The sequence below is a fragment of the Heliangelus exortis genome, chromosome Z (assembly GCF_036169615.1).
Source record: "Heliangelus exortis chromosome Z, bHelExo1.hap1, whole genome shotgun sequence".
Taxonomy (NCBI): Eukaryota; Metazoa; Chordata; class Aves; order Apodiformes; family Trochilidae; genus Heliangelus; species Heliangelus exortis.
Window position 1 is genome coordinate 32,181,876 of NC_092454.1, and position 22,275 is coordinate 32,204,150.

Genomic DNA, 22,275 nt, shown 5'->3' on the forward strand with positions numbered 1-22,275 from the left:
CTGAAACAAGACATTTTAAGTGTTCATGTCAAAAATTGAATATGACAGCTTTACTAGAATTATAACAAGAGAAATCTTACTCTTGGATCATCTGTTAACTCATTTTATGTTTTGTTATTATTGTAAGATGCAAGGTGGGGGGAAGGAAGCAATAATTTGATATAATTACTGTGATAGTAATTATCTTGAAACAATTTTTAAGAAGTATCTTAGAGAAATATTTTCATTTACTTTCAGTTGGATTAAATGGTAAATTTATCTCATTTTTGGTTATCATACATTATAGGGATGCTTCCTTTGGTACTTGCAGTTTTCACCTGACATTGCTAGACTGTTTCCATGCAATCAACAAGGTCAGTAAAACAATATTTTTCATACTGCAGAAGTTTAGCTAAGATTGCCCAGCAGAAAAAGAAGGCTTAGAAAGTTAGGATCCAATTATAGATTGGCCATACAGAATTATAGATGTGCAGTAGCAGATTTTCTAATTTTTGACTACTTTGTTATGTATTATGCATTGTAACAAAACTTATAGTTACAGCATCCTTGCAAGTCAACTGATAACTTACATAGTCAGCTAGTGAAGATCTTAAGGAAGGAATTAGAAGTTTTATTTAATCTTTCAGGACAGCCATTCACACCTCTAATCCTTAGGAGTTGTGTGACAGGTTTATTATGTGCCCCTCTGGTATTACATTTTAGACTGAATACAATCTTTTAAGGTGGTTTTGAATTAGTTAGTGATGCTTTTTAGGCATTTGCAGCATCTGCTAATGACTTCAGGTTTTGCCTTAATAATACAAATAGAACAAATGTTAGAAGGCAATGATTGGTTTCTTTTGTACTATGCATTATCATAATCTAGTGTTTTATGCAAATACAGCTGTGAAATAACATGACATTGAAAGAAAGGAGTATTTTTGTGTATTATTTTTTGTTAATCATTTAGTCAATCAGAGTAGTGAAATTGGGAATTCTACAGCTAATCTGTCTTTTGTTTTATGGGCATCTCTGCAAAATACTGGGTGTTTATGATTTAAGCCTGCTTCTTGCAGATCTGTTATGTTCAGCTTTTCCGGATGTTTTCACTTTGACTGCTTGTAGGACAAGAGTGGTCAATTGGTTTTCTTCTTAGTACCAGTGAGCAGCAAGGAAGACTACAGAAGATTATTCAAAGAAAGAGGAGATTAGAACGTAGCATTTTAAATGTCTGAAGATACAGGACTGTCTTTGTACTTCCTTGTCTAAGAAGTGGGTAAACTGCCAGTTACCCAAATATTTACCATTTTATACAATATTAAATATAATGGTTGTGGATACTTACAGGACATAAGGAACAAAACTAGGGTCTGCTTAGAACTGTCTGTCTGCAAACAATTTAAAATCAATGAAGATAATAGCATCTCAATAGAGTGAGTAACATTCAAATATATTTGCAGTACTTGAATGAAGACTTTAGAATATACTCACTTCAACATATAAGTTTTGCCAGTTACTCTTCTCCTTTTTATGTGTAATACTAGTAATAAAGAGATTGAATGCTTCTGTAGTCTGGAATTTTTCAGTGATTCCAAGAAAACAGGAAAGAAATTTCCTTGTCTAACTTCACTTATAAAATTTACAAACCTGCTTTGAACTAAGACTGAGCTGATCTGTGTTTCTTCAAACAAATGAAGAAATCTGTCTGAAAGATCAGAACAGGAGGCTCTTAGTAATCTAAGAGTAATAAACTGTCTACATTGAAAAGATGCTTTCTTTTTAACAGCTGTATTCTGAATTTTAGGCTTTGCAATATGGTTTCCTGGATTTCAATACTTTTGATGTAAATGAATATGAGCATTATGAAGTAAGTGTTCAATATCAGTATTCTTATTTGTTTGCTGTTACTACTGCTAAGATGATTGTTTAAAATATGTGCTGAAGTTTTGGTAGTATTAGGTTTCATTTCTGTTTTGTCTCTTTAAACTTTGATTGTTAAATAAAGCTGTGTGATCAGAGAGAATATAACAAGTTTCAAATTTGAACATAGTCAGCTTCAAACATAGGGGCAAAGCAAAAACCAAAATGGAAATAAACACTTTTTTCCATTATTATTAAGACCTTGGAAGGTGATTGGCTATATTGGAAGGAGAGTGGCTATTTGGCCACCTTTTAGAGGTCATGCATATTCTTGAGCAGTCTTGATGAGAAACTCAAGGGTGTGCATGTCCACCTCTGACTGAATTCCAAAGAGCAGCTACAGTACATATGTGTGAGCACAGGGTAAATGGATAATAACATTCTTTGACGTAAAGAAGGAGACATGGCTGGGAAATTCCAAACCTATAAAATAAATTTATGGACGTGGAAAATGAATGTGAAAATGAAGGACTACAAATCTTGGCAATATGCAGTCTCAGAAATCCAAAACTCCCAGTTATCTGTAAAGAGAAAATTGTGTTCTTAGAATCTAAAAAATAATTATTTAAATTGTGAACAGAGATAAGGCCAAGATCATAATTTAGGTACCTATAAAAATTAAAATTGGAAGTTGCCCTTCAGATGAAGAGCATATTGTTCTGAAACAGGTATTTAGAAAGAGGAGAACTCAGACAAAAAAGTGAGGTTGAGAGCATCTGGCGTCTTCACGATGAAACAAAAAGTAGGCAACTAACATCCTTTTATAAAAACTGTACATCACTTCTATCTAGCATGTATTTTGAAACAATAAGCAAAGGCTGAAAATACAGGGATAATGATAAACCAAGCATTTTCTCTTGACAGAGAGCAGAAAATGGAGATTTTAACTGGATAATACCAAACAAATTCATTGCCTTCAGTGGACCTCATTCAAGAAGTAAAATTGAGAATGGTATGCTTAAAAAAGGAGGTGGGGAACACAAGCCCACTGCTTTCTTAGTTGATTGTTATCAGTAAGAACAAGCTTTAAAAATTTTTCCTCAAACAGTGTGTTTTTTCCTTGGCTCTTTTTCTTTTATAAGAATCTTGGCAGTAAAATTTTAATGCTTGGTTTAATTGTATCTGACCTAGGTAATTATGTTAAAATTCCATTTTCGGTTAGTCTATTTGTTTATGTTGAACACCAGTTCTGTGTTGAAAGTGTTTTTCTCTCTTGTTTTTGAATCTTGGTTTGTTTCTTTACTGTCTTCTTCTCTTTTTTTATTCTTCTGTTTTCAAATAGGCTATCCCCTCCATGCTCCTGAGGCTTATTTCCCATACTTCAGGAAGCATAAAGTCACCACTATAATACGCCTCAACAAAAAACTGTATGATGCCAAACGATTTATAGATGCTGGATTTGAACATTTTGACCTCTTCTTTGCTGATGGAAGCACACCTAGTGATACTATAGTTAAAACATTTCTGAATATTTGTGAAAATGCTGAAGGTGCTATAGCTGTTCATTGCAAAGGTATGGTATAAAACTGATTTATATTACAGGCGATGCTCAGAGTTCCTGAGATATTGTGCACTGTATTTCTCTTATATCTAGTTATGAACATCTCTGCCAATTTCCATACCAATTATTTCTATGCTTCTGTTCTTCACTTCATCTTCTAATGTTTCCCAACTTCCAGAAAAATCTGTTCCCAACAATGAGATTGGGAAAAGTGAGCTTGCCAATATTAACAGCTCTTCCTGCTAGTATGTGTTAGGACTTTCAAAGGACACTTATGAGCAGGAATTTGAAGTCCTAGCAAGGTTTATTGGTCTTTCTGAACAGGTAAATATAGCAAGCCATAAACTTTTGAAAATACCAATGCAGTCTTTTTAAGAGATGGCTTGTAATGTGTAGGTGTTTTTCCATAACCACAGAAGCCTTTATCCCTCAAAACCCATTAATATTAGTTACCTTGGGCATGCCCTGAATATTTGTTCCTCCAGAGTTAGGCTGCCAAGGAAAAGATATTCAGAGCATGCCCAATGCATACAGCTAGTATAAAGAGAAAATCTTCTGTGATTCTTGAGAAACTGCTTCCCTTCCCACACCATGTTTAATACTGTATTTTTCCAAGTAATGATGTCTGTAGCGGCAGCAAATTCCAGGTGAAGACGGGTATATAAAAGAAGCCATTCTTTTCTCTTATGCAGCTGGTCTTGGACGAACTGGTACACTTATTGCTTGTTATCTTATGAAGCATTATCGGATGACAGCTGCTGAAACTATTGCCTGGATTAGAATAAATAGACCAGGTTCAGTGATTGGACCACAACAGCACTTTCTGAGAGAGTAAGTAAATTGACTATAAATTATTTCAAAACCAAACTGATATGTCTTTTCCTTCTTATATTGTACATGTAATAACCTTTGGTGTTAATTCGTTGTATTTTGGGATTCTTTTTTTCCATTTTATGGTAGCAAACAGGCAGAACTTTGGACAGAAGGAGATATTTTCCGTGCGAAGTTGAAAGGAAACCATAAAATTGCTGTAACAAGAATTCTGTCAGGAGTAGATGATATTTCAATTAATGACACAAGGGGAAGAAGAACCATCCAAAGGGACAGTGAACTGGTAACCATAATAAAAGTTGTAAAAATTGTCCTGTAAAAGGTGTAACTGCTGTTGAGAATCTCTGCAGTTCTGAAGAAATCTATGGGTACAGTAAAACTATATAAATCAGATTCTTTTCCACTTTGCCTTTTTTTTTTTTTTTGTATCAAGGGATACAGGAGTGTGTGGAAGTTATGGACAACAAGTATGAAAAATCAAGTGCAATATAGAAGCGAAGTAGGAACATCTTTATCATACTTTAATGATTAGCTGAATATTAGAACAAAAAAGAACTCATGATTTGCAAACAAAACCACTGTGATTTTGTTTTGAATTATTTGTTGCTTCATTGTGTGAGTTTAAAAGGAAGGGATTAAAGGTTTTTTGCTAGTTTATGTTTCTAAGTAACTGCAACTTCTCTAATACTTTTTAATGATGCATTTTAAAAAAAAATGGTACTGCTTTTTTAAAAAAGCAAGTGAAGGAAGGAAATGCTGTACTTGAGTGAAGATTGTGCTGTACCCAAGCAAAGATTTGATAATATGTTTCCACTGTTTTAAAGGTGGACAACATTCTTATGCATGTAATTCTCATCACCACTTAATGGTTTACACAATTAAAAGCAGCAAACAAAAACTGGAAAGAACAGAATTGTGTTTATTGATTTTATGCTGGCATACTTTCCTTCTGGGGTAATTCCAACCTAAAGATTTCAAATAAGATTAATTCTTAAATGTCTAAGTGTTTATATTTTAATCTTGGGTTGTCTTTTCCCTACTTGCATTTATCCAGTACAGTGATGAAGATGAAACAAACTGTGTAACACAAGGTGATAAACTTCGTGCTCTGAAAAGTAGAAGGCAGGCAAAAGCTCCAGCTGCATCTCCACTAGCGTAAGTCAGTTTCTGAATTTTTTTATTCATACTTCCCTTTCTGCCCAACAGTTTTTTTCCAAGGTTGCTTTTAATTATTTGAAACATGCACAAGATTCACCGTTTCTCAGAAGGCTTAGTGAGTGCTACGAAGGTAGGAGAACTTGGTTAAAGACCTGTGTAACTCACTGTCTAGTTTTCTGTGTTGTTTTCTGATTCCAGTAGTCTGCTTTTTACAAGCTCCCATACTACTTCTGGAGGCTTTACTTTTAGTTTAATCCTGAACATTCCCTTGGTTTTTATGGTAGTAATATAAAAATGGAAGAGTATGGCTCCATGTGGTGGTGTTTGATCAGTTGAAATAAAGTATGTGCTGATTTTTGAGGTAAGGTCAGCTACCTAAGGAGAAGAAAAAGAAGAATCTTTAGGTTTCTTTCATTTACTCTTCCTGTGAAAGAAACATTTGCTAAATTCTTCGGGCTTATGGCTGGAAGGCAGAGAGTACCACTATTTAAATAAATTTAAAAAGAGTGCATTTCTATCAGGGACCCTGGTATTCAAGTCTCTTTTCAGACAAGTACTGAAACTCCACCTGTAAAAGAAAATTCATCAGAATGATCATCATTTTGCATTTGTAACCTGTAGCAACTCTAGTTAGAAAAACTTTCTGTCTACCCTTAAATAAATTGCAAGAGAATGCATCTTCCGTGCAAGAATTGTATGGATGCAATTTGATTTCTAGGAAAGGAATGGTGACCCCTGGCTGTCAGATTTTTGCAAGTAATACAGCAGTAGGGCCACAGACCAAAAGCAACTTAGCTTTTGGTGTGCGGGAATCATGACAATTTTTTTTTTTTTTTTAAGAACAAACAGTGTCATCAGAATTTTAGAAGAAGTGAGAGTTATGAAGTAAGAATGTACTAAAGATAGATGAATATGTTTTTGGAAAACCTCATCCATCACGATGTATGCATTCTGCTTTTCTGCTTTTGTTTTAAAAGATCCTCTCTTTTTCATGCCCATAATTTACACAGGAAATCATATAAGAAGCAACAGGTTGAGAACAAAAGCAGTACCCAACTGACATTAAAAAAAAACCCACATCATTTAATTTACCTCACATAGCACAATCATAAACAGCTTTCTGACACACTAGTTTCTGTGCCTCAGTTTCTATTTCATAATGTTTTTTCCTAGAGGGTACTTTAAGTCATGTAAACCAAGGCTGTGAAAGATGTCATTTATATATGTTCCATAGAATGAATGCAGACTGTATGATGATGTGTCCAGAGCCATTGTCTTAATATGGAGAAAGCCTATCAATTATTAAAATACTATTCCATTCACAAAGCATTTTGCAACACGGCTGCTCTGGTTAAAACCAGTTAGCTTATATTTCCATAGAAGGAAAATACTTGATCTAGAGCTTATAACTATTTTTGCATTGCAACCCAGGAAGGTTTCCATCCTATTCTTTGAGTTATGTATATGGTTTTCAGCTTTTACTGAAATAATTTAATGAAAAATGAATTCTTACATAGTGTTTCTTTTATTTAACCAAAATATCACTAGGAATATTAGCTGCCCTAGTTTAGTCAGAAGTCTTTCCTACTAGAAGAGGTATCAATCTTTCCCTTTTAGTTCAGTCTCTTAAACATAATTAATTGTGTCCCAGATTAATTTTATCTAAGCAAACAAAATGCGCTAGAAGCATTACTTAAGACTTAAATTTGAGGGATTTGTCTGTAATGTTTGTTAGTGTTTACTGAAGTTGGTTGTATAAACTCTGTATGTTTTGATGAATGAATATTTTGTGTATGTTCTAATTAGCAATATTCAGCAGCTTTGGCAAAGAACTCCAAATTAACTTTTGCTACTTTGAACAGAGGAAGGTAATCTACTTCATCATCTTGGTGTTTACATAATTTGTTTGTTCCTATAAACTGATTGCTCTAATCTAGTGTAATAAAACAAATGATTGTGAAGTAGGATATATTAATAAAGGCTGATCAAACTACAGAAGGGATGGCAGTAATTGATTAGAGATGTACTGCTGCAGCATGTACTTATCTTCAAAAGAGTGAGATAGACTTTCTTTGGAGAAGACTACAGTGGAGATTGCAGAAAATTTGCTTTGATTCCAGTAACTTGTGGATACTACTTTCAGCAATTTATGGTTGCATGGATTGCTGCAATCAAAGAAAGCAAGGAAATCCTTGGCAAAGGTTATAGAACAATATGATTTTGAAGAACTTGGAGCAAGCTAAAATGCATCAGTAGCTTTTGCTTTTGAATTTTTGTTCATCTTTTCCTCCCCCTCCAACCCCTTTTTAGATGGCTCCTAGCCATGCTGGTGTCTACACTCTGTAGCATTGTCATCTGGTGGATTGTATGTGGCTCCCTTCTGCCCAGGCTGCTATTCTGTCTAGATGGTTTAAGAACATAGTAACCATCAGGACCCTCTGAGAGAGAGCCACTGTGTAAGTGTCCCATTTCATTTCTCTACAATAACTCATGATTTCTGTCCAGTGTGTCTCTTACATGCATGTTTTCATATCATGTTTCTTGCTGGCTTTGTTGCAAGTGTAAATTTCACTGCTCTGGCTTTGCTGTACTTTTGTATGTATTATTTGTTATAAAACATGATTTTTATGGCTGGCTTGCAATACAAAAAGCTTCAGAGCTTTTATGATTAGGATAATTTGTAATTTTGAAGCCTTTCCTCTCCACATGCTCCTGCAAATAAGCAAAAGTATATAAGGAAAACTACATTAAAAAAAAAGGAAAAAAAAAAGGAAATGCGCTGCTTTAAAATATGATCCTGTCTTTTGGATATTGCAAGTGGAGATATTGGCTCCAGCTTTACTTTGAAATGCATGAACTTGCAAATGAGCTTAGTTTCTCAAAGGATGGTTTTACTCACATGAAGTGCCAGGAGCTAGAATTTGTTGGAACTATCTATACATCTTTGTTTTTTACTAAGAGATGATAGTATAATATGCCATAAGAGGCTGTAAAATGGGACATCTTTTTCCCTTTTTAACATAATAGATGATTGAGGTAGGTTGCAGTATTAGGTCAAGGCTCACTTGTCTATTCAGCCAGTCTGGTTTCATCTTCTTTGTTATCCATCATTTTTTTAAAATAGTGCTTTATGAAACTAGTTAAATCCCTTCTGTAAGTTACTTGGATTAAAAACATTAAAACATATTAGTTCCATTAGTACAGTTCTCACTCTTCCTCCACTCAGCTTTTGTCAGAGTGGCTTCAGGGATTGCTGTGCCTCACTTCCACTTAAAATGTGCAATGTTTTCATCAAATGACAACTTCCATTTTTTGGCCAAACAAAAATTAGCAGCACACAGAACTGCCAAGCAACCCAAACAAGAAGTGTTTGCTTGGTACATGCCTCCCTGGAACTGCTCCACTACCACTATGGTAAAAGCTAAATGGTTTGGCTAAAAACTTTGTTCTCAGGGAAAAGATAGGTAAGAAAAGGTGTTTTACACTGGTGTACTAAATAAGAAAAGGCATTCTCTCATGGCAGAACGTTAAGGCTGAGTTTCTGTCCTTCTTACCTTTGTCTTTGCAACTTTTTTTATCCATACTTTTAATAATCATGGGACTCTTTCTGCTAAAGTAAATGACATAATAATTAACGAACGAGAACTTAGAGGACTTGTGGACAATGTAGTTACCTTATTAGTCTTAGCTGAAGTCATCTTAGTTTATTCTTTTGGAGAAAAAAAAGTCCACCCAAAACCTCTAACTGATCACTTTAACTGTTTTGGGGTTTTTTTCATTGGTACTTTGTCAAAGAACATACTTAAAGGCTTTTTTTTCGAAGTTTTGCACTGAATGTTGCAGTATTGCTTCTCACAGCATTTTCTAGATGTCAGACCTCAGATTTCTAAACACAGACTAAAAGTCTAACTTAAAACACTGGTTAAAAAAATGAAACAGTCTGTCCTTTGTTTTCCTGTACTGCAAGATCTCTTTCACTCAACTATCATTCTTTCTTTTGTTTACAGTTTCTGTGTTCTGTCTAAAATCTCCCTTTCTAGAGGGAAAGAGAAAAGACCAATAAATGTGTCACAATGCAAGCAATTGGGTTATTGGTGCTGCTGCCTCATATCCAGGATTGACAGTCAATAATATTCTTCTATGTCCAGGAAGACAAAATGCTTTTCATACAATGGTTTGGGTTGGAAGGGACCTTAAAAATCATCTAGTTCCAATGCCACTGCTGTGCACAAGGACACCTCCCATTAGACCAGGTTGCTCAAAGTTCCATCCAACCTGGTCTTGAACATTTCCAGGGGAAAAACTTCCCTGGGCAACCTGTAACAGTATCTCACAACCCTCACACTAAAGAATTTCTTCTGAATGTCTAGCTTTAATCTGCCCTCTTCCAGTTTAAAACCATTAACACTTTTCTGTCACTAAATGTCCTCCCCAGCTTTCTTGTAGACCTCCTTCAGGTACTGGAAAGCTACTGTAAGGTCGCTCCTTAAAAGCTAGACTAACATTCTCTCACCTAGCGTCCCTTGTGTTTTAAAATACAAAATTAATCATTAATCATTCGGGACTAGCTTGTCAGTCCTCTTGGCTGTAGAGCCTTGTAGACTGAAGAGTATCAGTCATTTGTTGCCTGTCAATGACTTGGAACAGTGGTAGAAGTCTCAGACCTCTTTTCCTAAACAGCATGAGCTAATGAAAGAGAAAGCAATATTGCATTTGACAGACTTCGTAAAACAAGTAGCCTAGGCAAGAGGAAAATGCCCATCATAAGTCAAAGAAGATATGCTTCCCTGTAACCCTCATCCATCCCTAGGATACTGAAATTATTTTTCCTTTTAAAAAGCTTGATGTGTATATCAATTTCCCTTCAAGATACATTACCTTGCTGGCATTTCAGATTTTGTGGGTTTTGTCTTGGGTTGGGGGAGTTTGGGCTTTTCTGTCCTGGTAGTGTACCTCATCCCACTCTCAGTTAAATGGAGTCGTGAACCATAAAAGATGGTGCTACTTACCCAAACATTGTTTCACTTAACCAGGTTTTTATTTCTTAAAGAGCAAGTATATTTGCTTGAATAAGAAAGTAGTGTATAAAACTACTGTGGTGTTTGGAAAGTATAGTAAGTTCTGAACTTCCAGGTGATGTTTCCGTTACAGATGAAGTGGAGATGAAAAACTCTTATGATGTATAGATTACCTACTTAAGTAGCATGCATATTACTGCATTCTGTAGCCTGTGTTCAGGAAACATTCTGCTTTTTCCTTTGAGGCCATATTTAATTGAGTTAGGAAATCTTTTTGTATATCAGATTAGCTTTCTGCTGGTGCTTCTGGATGTTGGTTGTTGTCATGTACAGCATGACACTATTTTATATGAACTTCTATAAAGCAGTAACAAAGAGGTCCTAAAGATCTTACTTTACTACTAGTCTAGTTGCAATGAATAAAAATTACATACATTAAAGATAGCTTCTTCTCTTACTTTAAATATGTATGCAGTACCATTCTAATAAAAGCTCTGATTGATAGCACTGTTACTTCTAAGTTGGCAGCTGTTGGGCTTGACAGCAACTCTGGCTCTGTTTAATTGTAGCACCATATCAGATGATGGTGTAAATGGTACCTCGTAAGTTTTCCTTGAGGTTCTATCAGCCTTGGAATTCTAGGATTTTAGTCTGCTTTAAACATGTCTGTCTGATCATTCAGCAAATGTTTTGTTCATAGAGATTTCCATAAACCTTTCCTCTTGGGTAGCCATGTGAAGATGTGTATTGCTGAAATGCAAATGACATCTGCAGAAGAGCAGGTGACATTAAAAGTTCTGCCATGCTCACAGCTGGCTCTGAGCTGACCCCACAAGCCAGCTCCTTCTCTCCCTACCCTCTGGTATATACAGCATTCTTAAGAGGATGATGTTGTGGTTGGTTTGGTTTTAAGGTGCAATGATATATGGTGACTATTTTTATGAGTAATTTTCCTATTTAAAACCTCTTTCTTTGATTTGAGCAGGTAAAATGAAATTATGTCAGATGTAAGGACTTACCTATAATATGTTGAAAAGATGAATAAGTGTTTGTGAAAGATGTTATCTTATCACTGGATATCTAAAAGAGAAAGATTATTACCATTACATCATGTTCAAATAACTTTTGCTGTCTTTTGTATGTATGTTACATATGTTTTATACAGAGAGATACAATATATGTGTATTTAAGAAATTCTGAAGTGAACTTCCAGATTTTGAACCTTTTTACCTTGGACATGCAAGGAAAATGAACTTTTTGTTAGAAGAATTTGTGTTGGCTTCAGAAACATCCAATGTTGAGAGTATCTAGCTTTTGTTTTCACCCTTCAAATAACTGATTCCTCCAAATTTGGATGTGTTGTGTTTATAGTAGAGTTTGCTTTCCATGTTGATTGTAATTGCCCTTGCAATTTTGTATTTTATCTTGGAGGAGCTTTTGCAAAACAAATGACTAAATTTTGCAAATCTGAAAAACTAAGAGAGATTCGTTCCATAGAAATTTAAAATGCTTGAACTTTCTGCTTCTGTGGTCATATGTTTGCTAAAAATCTAGAAGTATGTGATAAACAAGGTTGCTGATCAGTTTCACTGCTATAAAGAATTTATTTTGCATGTTATTATGTTATCTCCAATGCATATTTTAATTCTGGTATCAATCCCATATAGAAAAGTGAAAGCATAAGCTATTTTTTTTCTACTTATGTTTCTGGTGAATGTGTTCTTTGAGTATGAAAATACTATATTTTCTCACATGTATGTCAGTCCATTTTCACTCCAAAAGGTAACATTTTATATTCATATCTAAGGATTCCTGGAAAACAGGTTTTTCAGATCTAATATTATTCAACCAGACTGCAGTGTATACAACTTTATGAAGGTTCTTTTTTCCAGTCCAATACAATCTGATGACACAGATAGACTCATTGAAGTGCCTGAAAATTAGTTTGATAACAGCAGGGGGAAAGAAAACAGTAATTGCTTAATTACTCTTAGCTCTGAATCCCTAAAACAATGCAGAGTTATGTAGTTGGACATTTGCTTTCTGTATCAGTCTGGAAAATTAATGCATGTTTTTTTGCATACTTCAAAATTTCTCTTTTCATTTTGTTTTGTTGCAATACTTTAAAATATAATTGCTTGGCTTTTTGTTTTCCAAAGACATAACGGGAAATTCAAACCATTAATTTAATCCATTCTCTGAAAGCAAAAAAACCACCCACAACCCAAAACCCAACAAACCAAACAGCTATTCTCCTAATAAAACAACTTGGGTTACTGTAATTGTGACAAAGATGTTATGAAGAGAAGGACATGTTTCAGGAAGAACAATTTACTTTTCAGGATGATTTGTGAGAAGCTAGTTCACATTTGCTAGCTCTACTGCAACTGTAATACCCTCTTTTCAATATTTTCCTAGAAACTTTCAGGTTATATAATCTTTCTTTTTTCCTACTCTTTTCAGAGTAATTCTGCAGTCCAGTGTTCAGAAAAATAAAACCTCTGAACCTAGCATTTCTGACAGTACAGACATTACTAAAAGAACTACCAGGTCTGCTGCAAGAAAAAAACATTTAAAAAAGGTGAGAGTTACCCTCTTTGCAGATCCAGTAACTGTTCTTTAGGCAATTACTTAGAGCCACCAAATACGTTGTTGACAGGAGCTTTTTCCACAGTTCAGTTCCTCCCTCTAGCAATGGGAGAAACAATTTTATGGTTTATGCCACATACTGACAATATCTGGAACCTTAAACCTTATGTCATCTGTTTATGTTGCTCAGTCTGCCAGCTCAGAGAATATTATATTGTAATTCCTAATGTGAGTCAGGATTACTGAAGGTGAGAGATTTCAGCAACTAAAAAGCAACTTTCTTTACTCAACCTCTGCATGGAGTAAGAGGTGGACAAGTTGTTCATATCACTGAGTCAATTATTCTTCAGTACAGTAAGTAAAAATTTAGAATAATTTTATGGACAACTGAAATGCCGTAGTAGTGGAGAGGTAAAGTGTACAAGATGCATGTTTATACTGGTATGAGATTTTTCTCTGAGAATATGATTTATAATCTGAACTGAACTTGTTCAGTAAAACTTAACAACATTTTAAATTTGGATTTAAAAGGACTGAAAGTACCTTTTGTTCCAGGACCATATATATGGCTACTGTGTTTCTCTGTGTGTGTGCATGTGTTCATGCCCTTCTACAGCAGGTCATTATGAAAGAAGATCCTGGGAGCATAACTTAAAACAGTTTCCAAGCAGTTTCCAGTGGTTACGACTGAACAGAATTTGTCTTGTGTTTATATTGAACAACTTTTGAATGGGACTGTCACGTGCTGAAGAGACTTGTTGGGAAGAGTAAAAGGTGGTAAATAATATCAGAGGTAGTTAACTTTGAGTTATAAATATTGCTGGAAATTCCAAGTTCTTGTGCAGTTTTTTCTGCACAGAGCATTATTTCCCCCTTCCACATTCTGATACATTTAAGGTAACAGAAGTTATGAAAAAGTCACTCTATCAAGCAGTGGAAATTAGTGGTAGACTACAAGTATTACTAAAAATCTGAAGTATTTCTTGGAGTTTTCCTGTTTGTTGGGTTGGCTTTTTTCCTCCATTTGTACCATTTTCACTGTATCAGTTTTTGATCAAACAGACTGATGGGATTCTCCCTGCTGGCTTTATTCTTTATGCCTTTCCCAGTTTTAAGCTCCTTGCAACTCTTGATAGCACATCTGAACAAACATTTTCACTCCTTGGAAAACACACATCCAAACTGATCTTTGTGCTGCATGAGATGAAGTTACCTATCCTTAGAATGAAATAACATCCCTAAGTAGAGTTCATAGAAAAATTTTTGAAATAAATCCTATAGGTGTATTCCAGATTCATGACTCCAAAAACCAAGGATCAAGTTGATCTCAAACTTCATAAATGACTTCATGTTTTAAGGGATTTTCTAAAACTTCTCTCCCCAGTATTTTTTCGAGATACTCTTTCTTTTCTTCTAACTTTCAAGGTCAAAGAATTTCAGTCTCTTCAAGTTTGGATCCAATACTCAAATTTATCTTAAATAGCTATGTCAAAGTTCTGGTGTTCTTAATTATCTTGCCATTTGAGAGGGTCACTTGAGTACTGTCCTTCTAAATGGAATTTCGGTATGACTGTACAATTTCATGGACCTAGAGTGCAGTACCTTTTTGTTAATCTAATAGGTGTTCTTTCACTTTTCCTGTAGCATTTGGTAAAACTCCACTCCCTCTCTCTCTTTCTCTCTCTTTTTTAATTTTTTTTTTAAACATCCCTTTGTTTTTTCATCTCTTTTAAGTTTATTTTCATTTCTTGAAGTCCATGCAGTTGGCATTACCTCATAATGCTCAAATTAATTGACCTATTCCAGAGAAACTGGATTGCAGACTAGAGGATAATAATTATTATTACAAAATTGAGATCATGACCTAGCCAACTTCTGTCTTTGTCAAGACCTTGTTGCCTTCTTTGAATTTATGACATCACTATGAACCATATTTTCACTTTCCTGTGTGATATATTCCAGTGGAAACATCGTGAAGTATTTTTACATTAATCTCATTTGTTGATGCTTTAGGTAATTTTAGACAATTATTAATGCCGATGGAATCACATTTGTCACCCATCCTAATGGAGTATAATCTGCAGAGATGGGTAATTCATTTGGCACTTCATCCTTCATTCTGTTGGAGACACTATCATAAATGGTCCCAGAATGATTTTTCAGCCAAAACAACCATTTGTGTCTGAAACACTCTATACTGGCTTTGGAAAAATAGTGTAGGGAATTTCAATCAATAACATCCATCACGTTACCTTTGGGGAACATCTCTAGATGACAGCTGCCATCTATGAAAGACCAGTACCGGTGAATATAACATTATATATTGTGATTGAAATAATACATTTGTTGAACTGCAAGAAATTACCTAATTAGGGCATTATCAAACCAGACCAAACCCTGCAACGGATCCCAAAACCCTTGTTTCTCTAGGTTAAGATGTCTTCCTTGTAAATTCGCCAATTACTGAGAACTTCATGTTTGTGTTTTTAGATGTATACATCAGATCCAAACCAATTTAATCACAGGAAGATGCAAATGAAGTACTCTTTTCCATGTTGCCACACATAAGAGAATTAGCATTATGTATATAGGAAGTAGTTGATCAGAAATTAATTGTTGAGTGGTAAAGGAATTTTGGTAGGTAGAGATGCTTAATAGAATGCAGGTAAAATTACAATGACAACAACAACAAAAAAAAAAAAAAAAAAAAAAAAAATAGAAAAAAAGAAAAGGGGGTATGAGGAGAAAATAAGATTCTTGTACGCTTTTATGTCTTTTAACCAGAGAGGCATATTACAAAACCTTACGAAAGACTAATATGCTTTAAAAGTCTCCTATGCCTTTTTTGCTTTGCTAGGAATTGTAAAGCAACCTTCTGCACCCTTGTTCAAACACAGTATCACATTCAGCATTTCAGAGCTTGTCTATATGTAATCTAAATCTTAAATCTAGCTTTAAAAAAGTAATGTTTCTGTACTATTCTTTCCACTTTCCCTGCAGTCTTATACTTCAGAGTGAAAGAAAAAAGAAAAGAAAAGCAATGCTTTACTGCAAATGTGCTTAATGAAATTATGGTATTTTTAATTTTTTATTGCATTTCCTTATGAAATCGAACCTTTCTTCATCTTTTCTGTGACCAGACCAGTCCATGCTTTCTTTACAATCAACATTGCTGTCTTCCTAAATGCAGTGACTTTTATCTTGTTTGAAGTATTGTTTACCTAGTCTGAAATGTTTGCTTGAGATACATGTGGAATTCATGTGTAACTTTTTTCCTCAAATTTATTTTATTTCAGCAGCCAGTCCGTCCCATGGACTAGAACAGTATTGCACCAAATTTCAAACAAGCAATCAGTGTTGAAGAGGATATTCAGGATAATCATGGGGATATAACTCGATGGGACTTGATGCAATTCAAGGAAGAATACTCTGGCTCCATTTTTCAGCATAAGTGAAACAAAAGGATCTCTTCCATACTTGTAGAATAAAATCAACTATCAATAAGACAGTTGGTAGACATGCTCCTAATGTTCTAACACTTCCTCAAACTAAACCAACAAAATCTGTGTACATTTAGACTCAGGTGTAAATACTTAAGCTCTCTATAAGAGAGAGCTTGCAAGTATGTAAGATGCATGTGTATAATTGTGATGGCAATCACTTAGCTGCTGACCACCAGAAATTAAAAGATGGTGGGGAGCTTTTAAATATATAAATCTGTGTTTTCCATTCAGACTGGGCTCAAGTCTTGACTTGAGACTGCGTATTAACCATGAAAGCTTTCTTCTTATAGTATCAGTACTGTTAATTGGCTCTTCTTTCTTATTTTGTATGAAGTTTTTTATGAAGCCACAGCATTGAGTACACAAAGTAACTATTGTCCACCAAAGAGTGCTTTATTTTCAGAGGTTGTGTGGTTTGTTTGTTTTGAAAATACTAACTCTAAGCAATTAACTTGTTTTTAATAGACTTTTAGTTGTTCACAACCTGTGTCTCTTTTAAATTGTTGCAATTGCTTTAAATCTAGTATGATTTTAAGGGGGAGGGAAAATATCTTACCACTTAAAGCAGTGCTATCATATTAAAATTTCATTACTGTTTCTTCCCCTATCCTCAACTTTTTTAGGTGAAACTTCAGGTTACCATGTCTTAAAAGCTAAGGATTTTTCCTTGGTTTTATTTCTGCACTTGATAACTCATGGCTGTTACAGTTTTTTAGCTTTGAGACACTTAATGAGTGCAGCACGCAAAAAAGGGAAAATACAACCAAGATTAGTAGTGGAACTTGGGAAGATACAGTTTTTATCATGTACTTAACACTATAAAAACTACAGCTTACCTCTGTTAAAAAGCAGTGCAATTATCAGAAGAGCCTGTCTGAGACCGCATTTTTTTTTCCACTACAAGACTGTCTTCAGACATTGGCATCATTTTTTCAATATCACTTTTCACATTATGAAGTCTCAATGCTGGCTTTAGAAGTGTACCCTTGTCTGCCAACTGAAGTTTATAGCTGCATATCTGTCAGATGAGGACTGTTACCACATGGCCTTAAATATTATAGAGTGATATGTTATGTATGTTATTGTAGATCTATTATTTAGTGACACTTACAGTAGAAAGTAGAAGAAATTGAGAGATCTAAAATGTTAGGAAATGTTAAAGGTATAGATCACTTCTGCAAGGGAGAAAATTTTGCTTTTATGAATGTAAGTGGGCAGGTTGAGAGTCAAGTTTCAGTCTACATTTCAGTCTATATCTTTTAAATTAAAATTATGCTTTCTGTTAGGTTGTTGAGTTTTTTATAGCCAATCTGAATAACCACATATTTGGGGGCATGAGATGGGAAGGGAAGCAGGGTGAAAAGTGCAAGTGACTTTACAGGTTGGATCTTCAAGTTTGTATTGTCAAAATTTGAATCATGAATAGCAGATAAACAGAGGCTTGTATGGTGCAGAATAAGGAACCATCAGGGCTCATCCCCAAAATGCTTTTGTTTTCTGCTTCACCCTCACCACTCTTTCCATCTAGGTGTACAACACTGAAAAAGGAGGGACAGAATGCATTCTGACACAGTGATGAAAATTTCTTGGTTCTCTTTTTTTTTTAAAGTAAGCCACTTACCTGAAAGTTAAAGTACAGGTAACCACAATACATTGTGCAAATATGAATCTTTATTTTTGAAAAAAATCTTGGAAGGCAGAAGGGTTGAAACTAGTGTGGTGAGCGTCAAAACAAGATTTGGAATTGTTTATTGTGGATGGCTTTGCCCTTCTCTTGGCTGAGCTTCATCTTTTAGCTTCTTTGGTTTTAACCTAAAAATGATTTGTCTGTTTCACACTCCTTCCAAATTCCAAATTGGAATTTTAATTTTTAAAGTAACCAGCAGAGCCATTAGCAATTTCAGGTTCATCAGAAGTAAATTTGAGTAAAACTAAGCGCACAAACACACACAATAGCAACTCTAGGTAAAATAAAACAGCATGTTTAACATTAGTTTGTTTCAGGATACCACTTCCACCACCCAGTATCTAAGTAAGGAACACATAGATGTCAAAATGATTTTATGTTTGAACTCTCTGAATAGGCTTTATATGGAAAATTAACTCATTACCTCATTGTGTCCCGCCTAATTTTATTGCTTAATTTGTCCTTCTGAATTTTTAGTATTTTGTCTAGCACTTTTATTATACCATACCAAAGCTGTCTTAACGACAAGAATGAAGAGTGGTTATGGGTGATGAAGTCCTTGGTTTCTAAATGTTTTTTGCATTGTGAAGTATTATGTGCCAAAATAGAATGTGTGATGGCAGCTGCATCATCATCGAACCACAGAGCAGCTGAAGAAATCTTTCTGCTGTCATCAATTGGAGTTTTTCCTTACAAATTCCTTACCCTCTTCCAAATTTATGACACATGGATTCTCCTTTGATCTCATATTCAAAAGTATGCAACATACTCAAATACTGCAATATTTTTGGTCAAATATCTAGCTGCCATTACAGTATTAACTCCAATGTAAACCCAGACCTTGTCTTTTTGCCCCAGTATGACAACAGAGAAAGTGCTGCGATTTAAAACAAAACAAAACAAAAATTGTAGAGACTCGTGCATTAAAATGGAAAAAAAAAAAAGAAAAAAAAAGAAAAATGTGATGTTCACCAGTTTGTTGCACTGCAGTTTTTATATTAATGGTTTGCAAACTGTTTGTCTTGCATAAACTCACGTACAGACTATCAAGATCTAAAAGGTCTTGACTAATCAGTACTGTTCATCCTGATTATTTTTAAATTGTATATTTCTAATCATATTTTTTTAACTTGGATTGACAGAATGGGAGTTTATTTTGCTGAAGGTATTTTTAAGATAAAGCTTAATATTATCTTGTAATATCAAGTAGTTCAATGCATTTGGGTCTCATTTGAAAATATTGCATAATGTATTTGATTTTATACAAAATACTGAATAGCGAAAATTGTAAACATAAATTGTGTAAAATTAAAAATAATAGAAGTTTGCTTTCTCACTATTATTTCCAGAATTCTTAAAAAAACAGCATAAAAATCATCATATTTGTACCACACTGACTCGTATGTGCTCTGAAAAAATAATGCAAGAATCTCAGCTGTTTTAATTAGAGGATAAATCCTTAAAACATACGCTTTTCTAATTTCAATGATAGTTAACTCTGGCTCTACATTTCAGAAGACGTTGGACATCAGTAATTGTGTTTGGATTATTGGGATACTCTTACCCAGTAAAAAACACAGTGGGATTCCAGTTAATTTGTCTTCTTCCTCCATGATCATATGGTCTCATTAAGTACTATATGCTTTTATTTACTTACCATGAAAGTAAAGGTTTTTGAAAGAAAAAATTAAATTTTTGGAAACAGTTCTTCTTAACATAAAAATTGATTGTGGTCTAGTTCTCATTTTGGAAAGAAAACCCAATTCCAAACACAACAGCAAAAAATACTGACCAACTCAAACTCACCTTCCCTACGCTAGAAAATTCAGAATTTGCACACCCCAAGTAGAGCCTGTTTGACGAGCAAGTAAACTTTCACTAATGTTGGAAAATCTGTTTGTGTGTTGCAAGGTGATCCTTTATAAACTTACATGAATGTGTAAAATCACCTTTTCCTGATGAACTAATTGCCTGGTGAAGAGTGAATGGCGGGTTTTGTCTGGGAAAACATCAGTTTATGCATATGATATCCAGAGGAAAATACAGGTAAACCCTATCATATTATTAGCAATTTAACAAGTCCTGGTACTGGATAGGGGAGGGTGGAGGACTGAAAAATTCTACAGAAAACAGCCAAACAGTGACCTAGGTCAAATCCATTAACAAGCTAGTGTATTGCCAGAGTTACACCTTTACAAATTTAAAAAAAAAAAACTTTAATTTGGGTCTATTTAGCCACCCTTGAATTAATTACTAGACAGCCTATTCAATAGCTAAAAGGAGGCTGTAGCATAATGGATGTGCCACTAGAAATATTCGAGGCTGGTGTTAAAAAAGAGAAATGCGTACCACATGACCAACTCATTGTTTGTTGCTTTTTCTTGCATTTGTGGTGTTGGGGTTGGTTTCACAGGGGTGTGACTGATCAGTAAGCCCCTAAAATGGAAGATGGCTGAGAGGTGATGGGCAAGGGTGATGTGCTTGTGAAGTTCAGGGGTGGCACAGGGTGTTAATGGACCACAGCTGCTCTAACTTTATCTGCAACACAAGGGAGAGGGAGGGTGGCCTGTGTTTTAGATAAATGGCTGTCAACAGTTGAGAGGACCACCAGGTGGCAGACTTGTTTCTCCCCAGTTCTTCAGAGAGTGAATGCAGCACATGGAGATAGAATACGCAGAGTATAAGCCCTAGACACCTGCCAAAGAATTCCAAAGAGTGCAACGCGATGGGGGTGATATCAACCCTTCTCTTCCTTCCTGGCACCTAGGGTCATCCTCTGTGATGTGATGACATTCTGGGGACCAGTGATGGGAATCACACTGCTATTGTGAATGAACTGTCTATTGCAGCTGCTGTCTTTGACAAAGTATAACCTGTATTTTTGTTGTTTTCAGTATACTTTTTGTTGTAAATCAGAAATGCTGTATGGATTTGATATCAACTCTCTCCAAATAAGTAAGCCTGGTATTAAGCCTGACATCCTCCAAGAACTGGGGCTAAATGTTGGGCTGTGACAACAGGGACCGGGGGAAGGCATTTAGAAAAGGTCCCTGTTACAGCTCCACTCCTGTACTTCCTGTCAAACTCTGCCCCAGTGCACAGGGCTGCTAAACAATCTGTCAAAACCAGACAACCCAAGCAGCAGCTGCTGTTTTTTTCTCTCTCAGCCCTGGCATGCAGTGGTCCTGCTGCATAGCAGCAGTTACAAAGCACTTCTGTGTCAGTAGTGCCTCTGATTCCCAGCCCTTCCAACTACACCTGGTGCTGCAGTCCAGTTATGCCAGCAAGAGGACAAAGTGGTAGACCCCAAATTTGTTGTGCCCCAACAGGACAGAGGGAGCAGGACATTGTCCCTGGCAGCAGCTATTACTAATGCAAAAAAGATCCACATGATTGCTGCTAATCACAGGAAGATGAACACCATGCAAATGCTAAAGAAGGATGATTCACACCATTGCAAGTTTGCTTTTACCTCCATCAGTGCTTTGATGCTGTTTCCATAAGGTGGCATGGCAATTCTTTTGTCGTCTATGCACTCAAAGGGGCTCAGCCTCTTCATTACACCTCATTCAAAAGGTGTATGAGGTGTACGCCTTTCTAGAAAAGCAGTTTCTCTCTAGACCCACTTGTGTTTCTTCCCAGGTTTGTGTTCTGCTATTACCAGATCCAACTTTTACTGTTCTTCCAAAAATGTCATGTTCCTAGGACTAAATCTCTACTCAATACTCACAATAGCTGACATTAGTCCTGGCATGATGCTTATAGGTGGTTTTTATCCATCTCTTCCACACCAACATGATCTCTGTTTTTATGTAGGCTATTATTTAATGTTGGTTTGTTAGGTCTTCTTTCCACTCATTTGAAGGATTCCTTCCCTTCCTCCCACTGATCAGACCTTTTCTAGACTACTGTAGTTCACTTCAGTGGAAGCTTCATTGAAAAAGTTACTAGGCTTTACTTTCCCCACAACAGCTTTCAACATTCAGAGCCTTTGCTAGAGCCAAGAAAACCTCTAAAAACAGCATTCAATCTGTAACAAATACCTTGTTGTTGCTATTTTTACCTTCTGATAAACCTAATCTGCTAATT

General features: G+C 35.3%; 1 protein-coding gene across 11 annotated transcripts in view; it reads left to right on the forward strand.

Annotated features, from left to right (window-relative positions):
* CDC14B (cell division cycle 14B) overlaps nucleotides 1-19,513 on the forward strand; it is a 46,843-nt gene extending 27,330 nt beyond the window's left edge. Inside the window, exons 6-15 of one of the 11 annotated variants that reach the window (XR_011723298.1) lie at nucleotides 287-353; nucleotides 1,784-1,846; nucleotides 2,764-2,851; nucleotides 3,182-3,412; nucleotides 4,093-4,231; nucleotides 4,361-4,514; nucleotides 5,286-5,386; nucleotides 12,871-12,988; nucleotides 13,613-13,789; nucleotides 16,293-19,513. Coding sequence is in view for 7 of the 11 variants with exons in the window: in XM_071731065.1 (XP_071587166.1) it covers nucleotides 287-353; nucleotides 1,784-1,846; nucleotides 2,764-2,851; nucleotides 3,182-3,412; nucleotides 4,093-4,231; nucleotides 4,361-4,514; nucleotides 5,286-5,386; nucleotides 12,871-12,988; nucleotides 16,293-16,316 (985 nt within the window). In the remaining 4 variants the exon portion in view is untranslated. Of the gene's footprint in view, nucleotides 1-286; nucleotides 354-1,783; nucleotides 1,847-2,763; nucleotides 2,852-3,181; nucleotides 3,413-4,092; nucleotides 4,232-4,360; nucleotides 4,515-5,285; nucleotides 5,387-7,699; nucleotides 7,846-12,870; nucleotides 12,989-13,612; nucleotides 13,790-16,292 lie in introns of those variants that run through there. The other 10 variants (XR_011723297.1, XR_011723299.1, XR_011723300.1 and 7 more) reach the window with 10 other exon arrangements.
* Nucleotides 19,514-22,275: the final 2,762 nt, after the last annotated feature.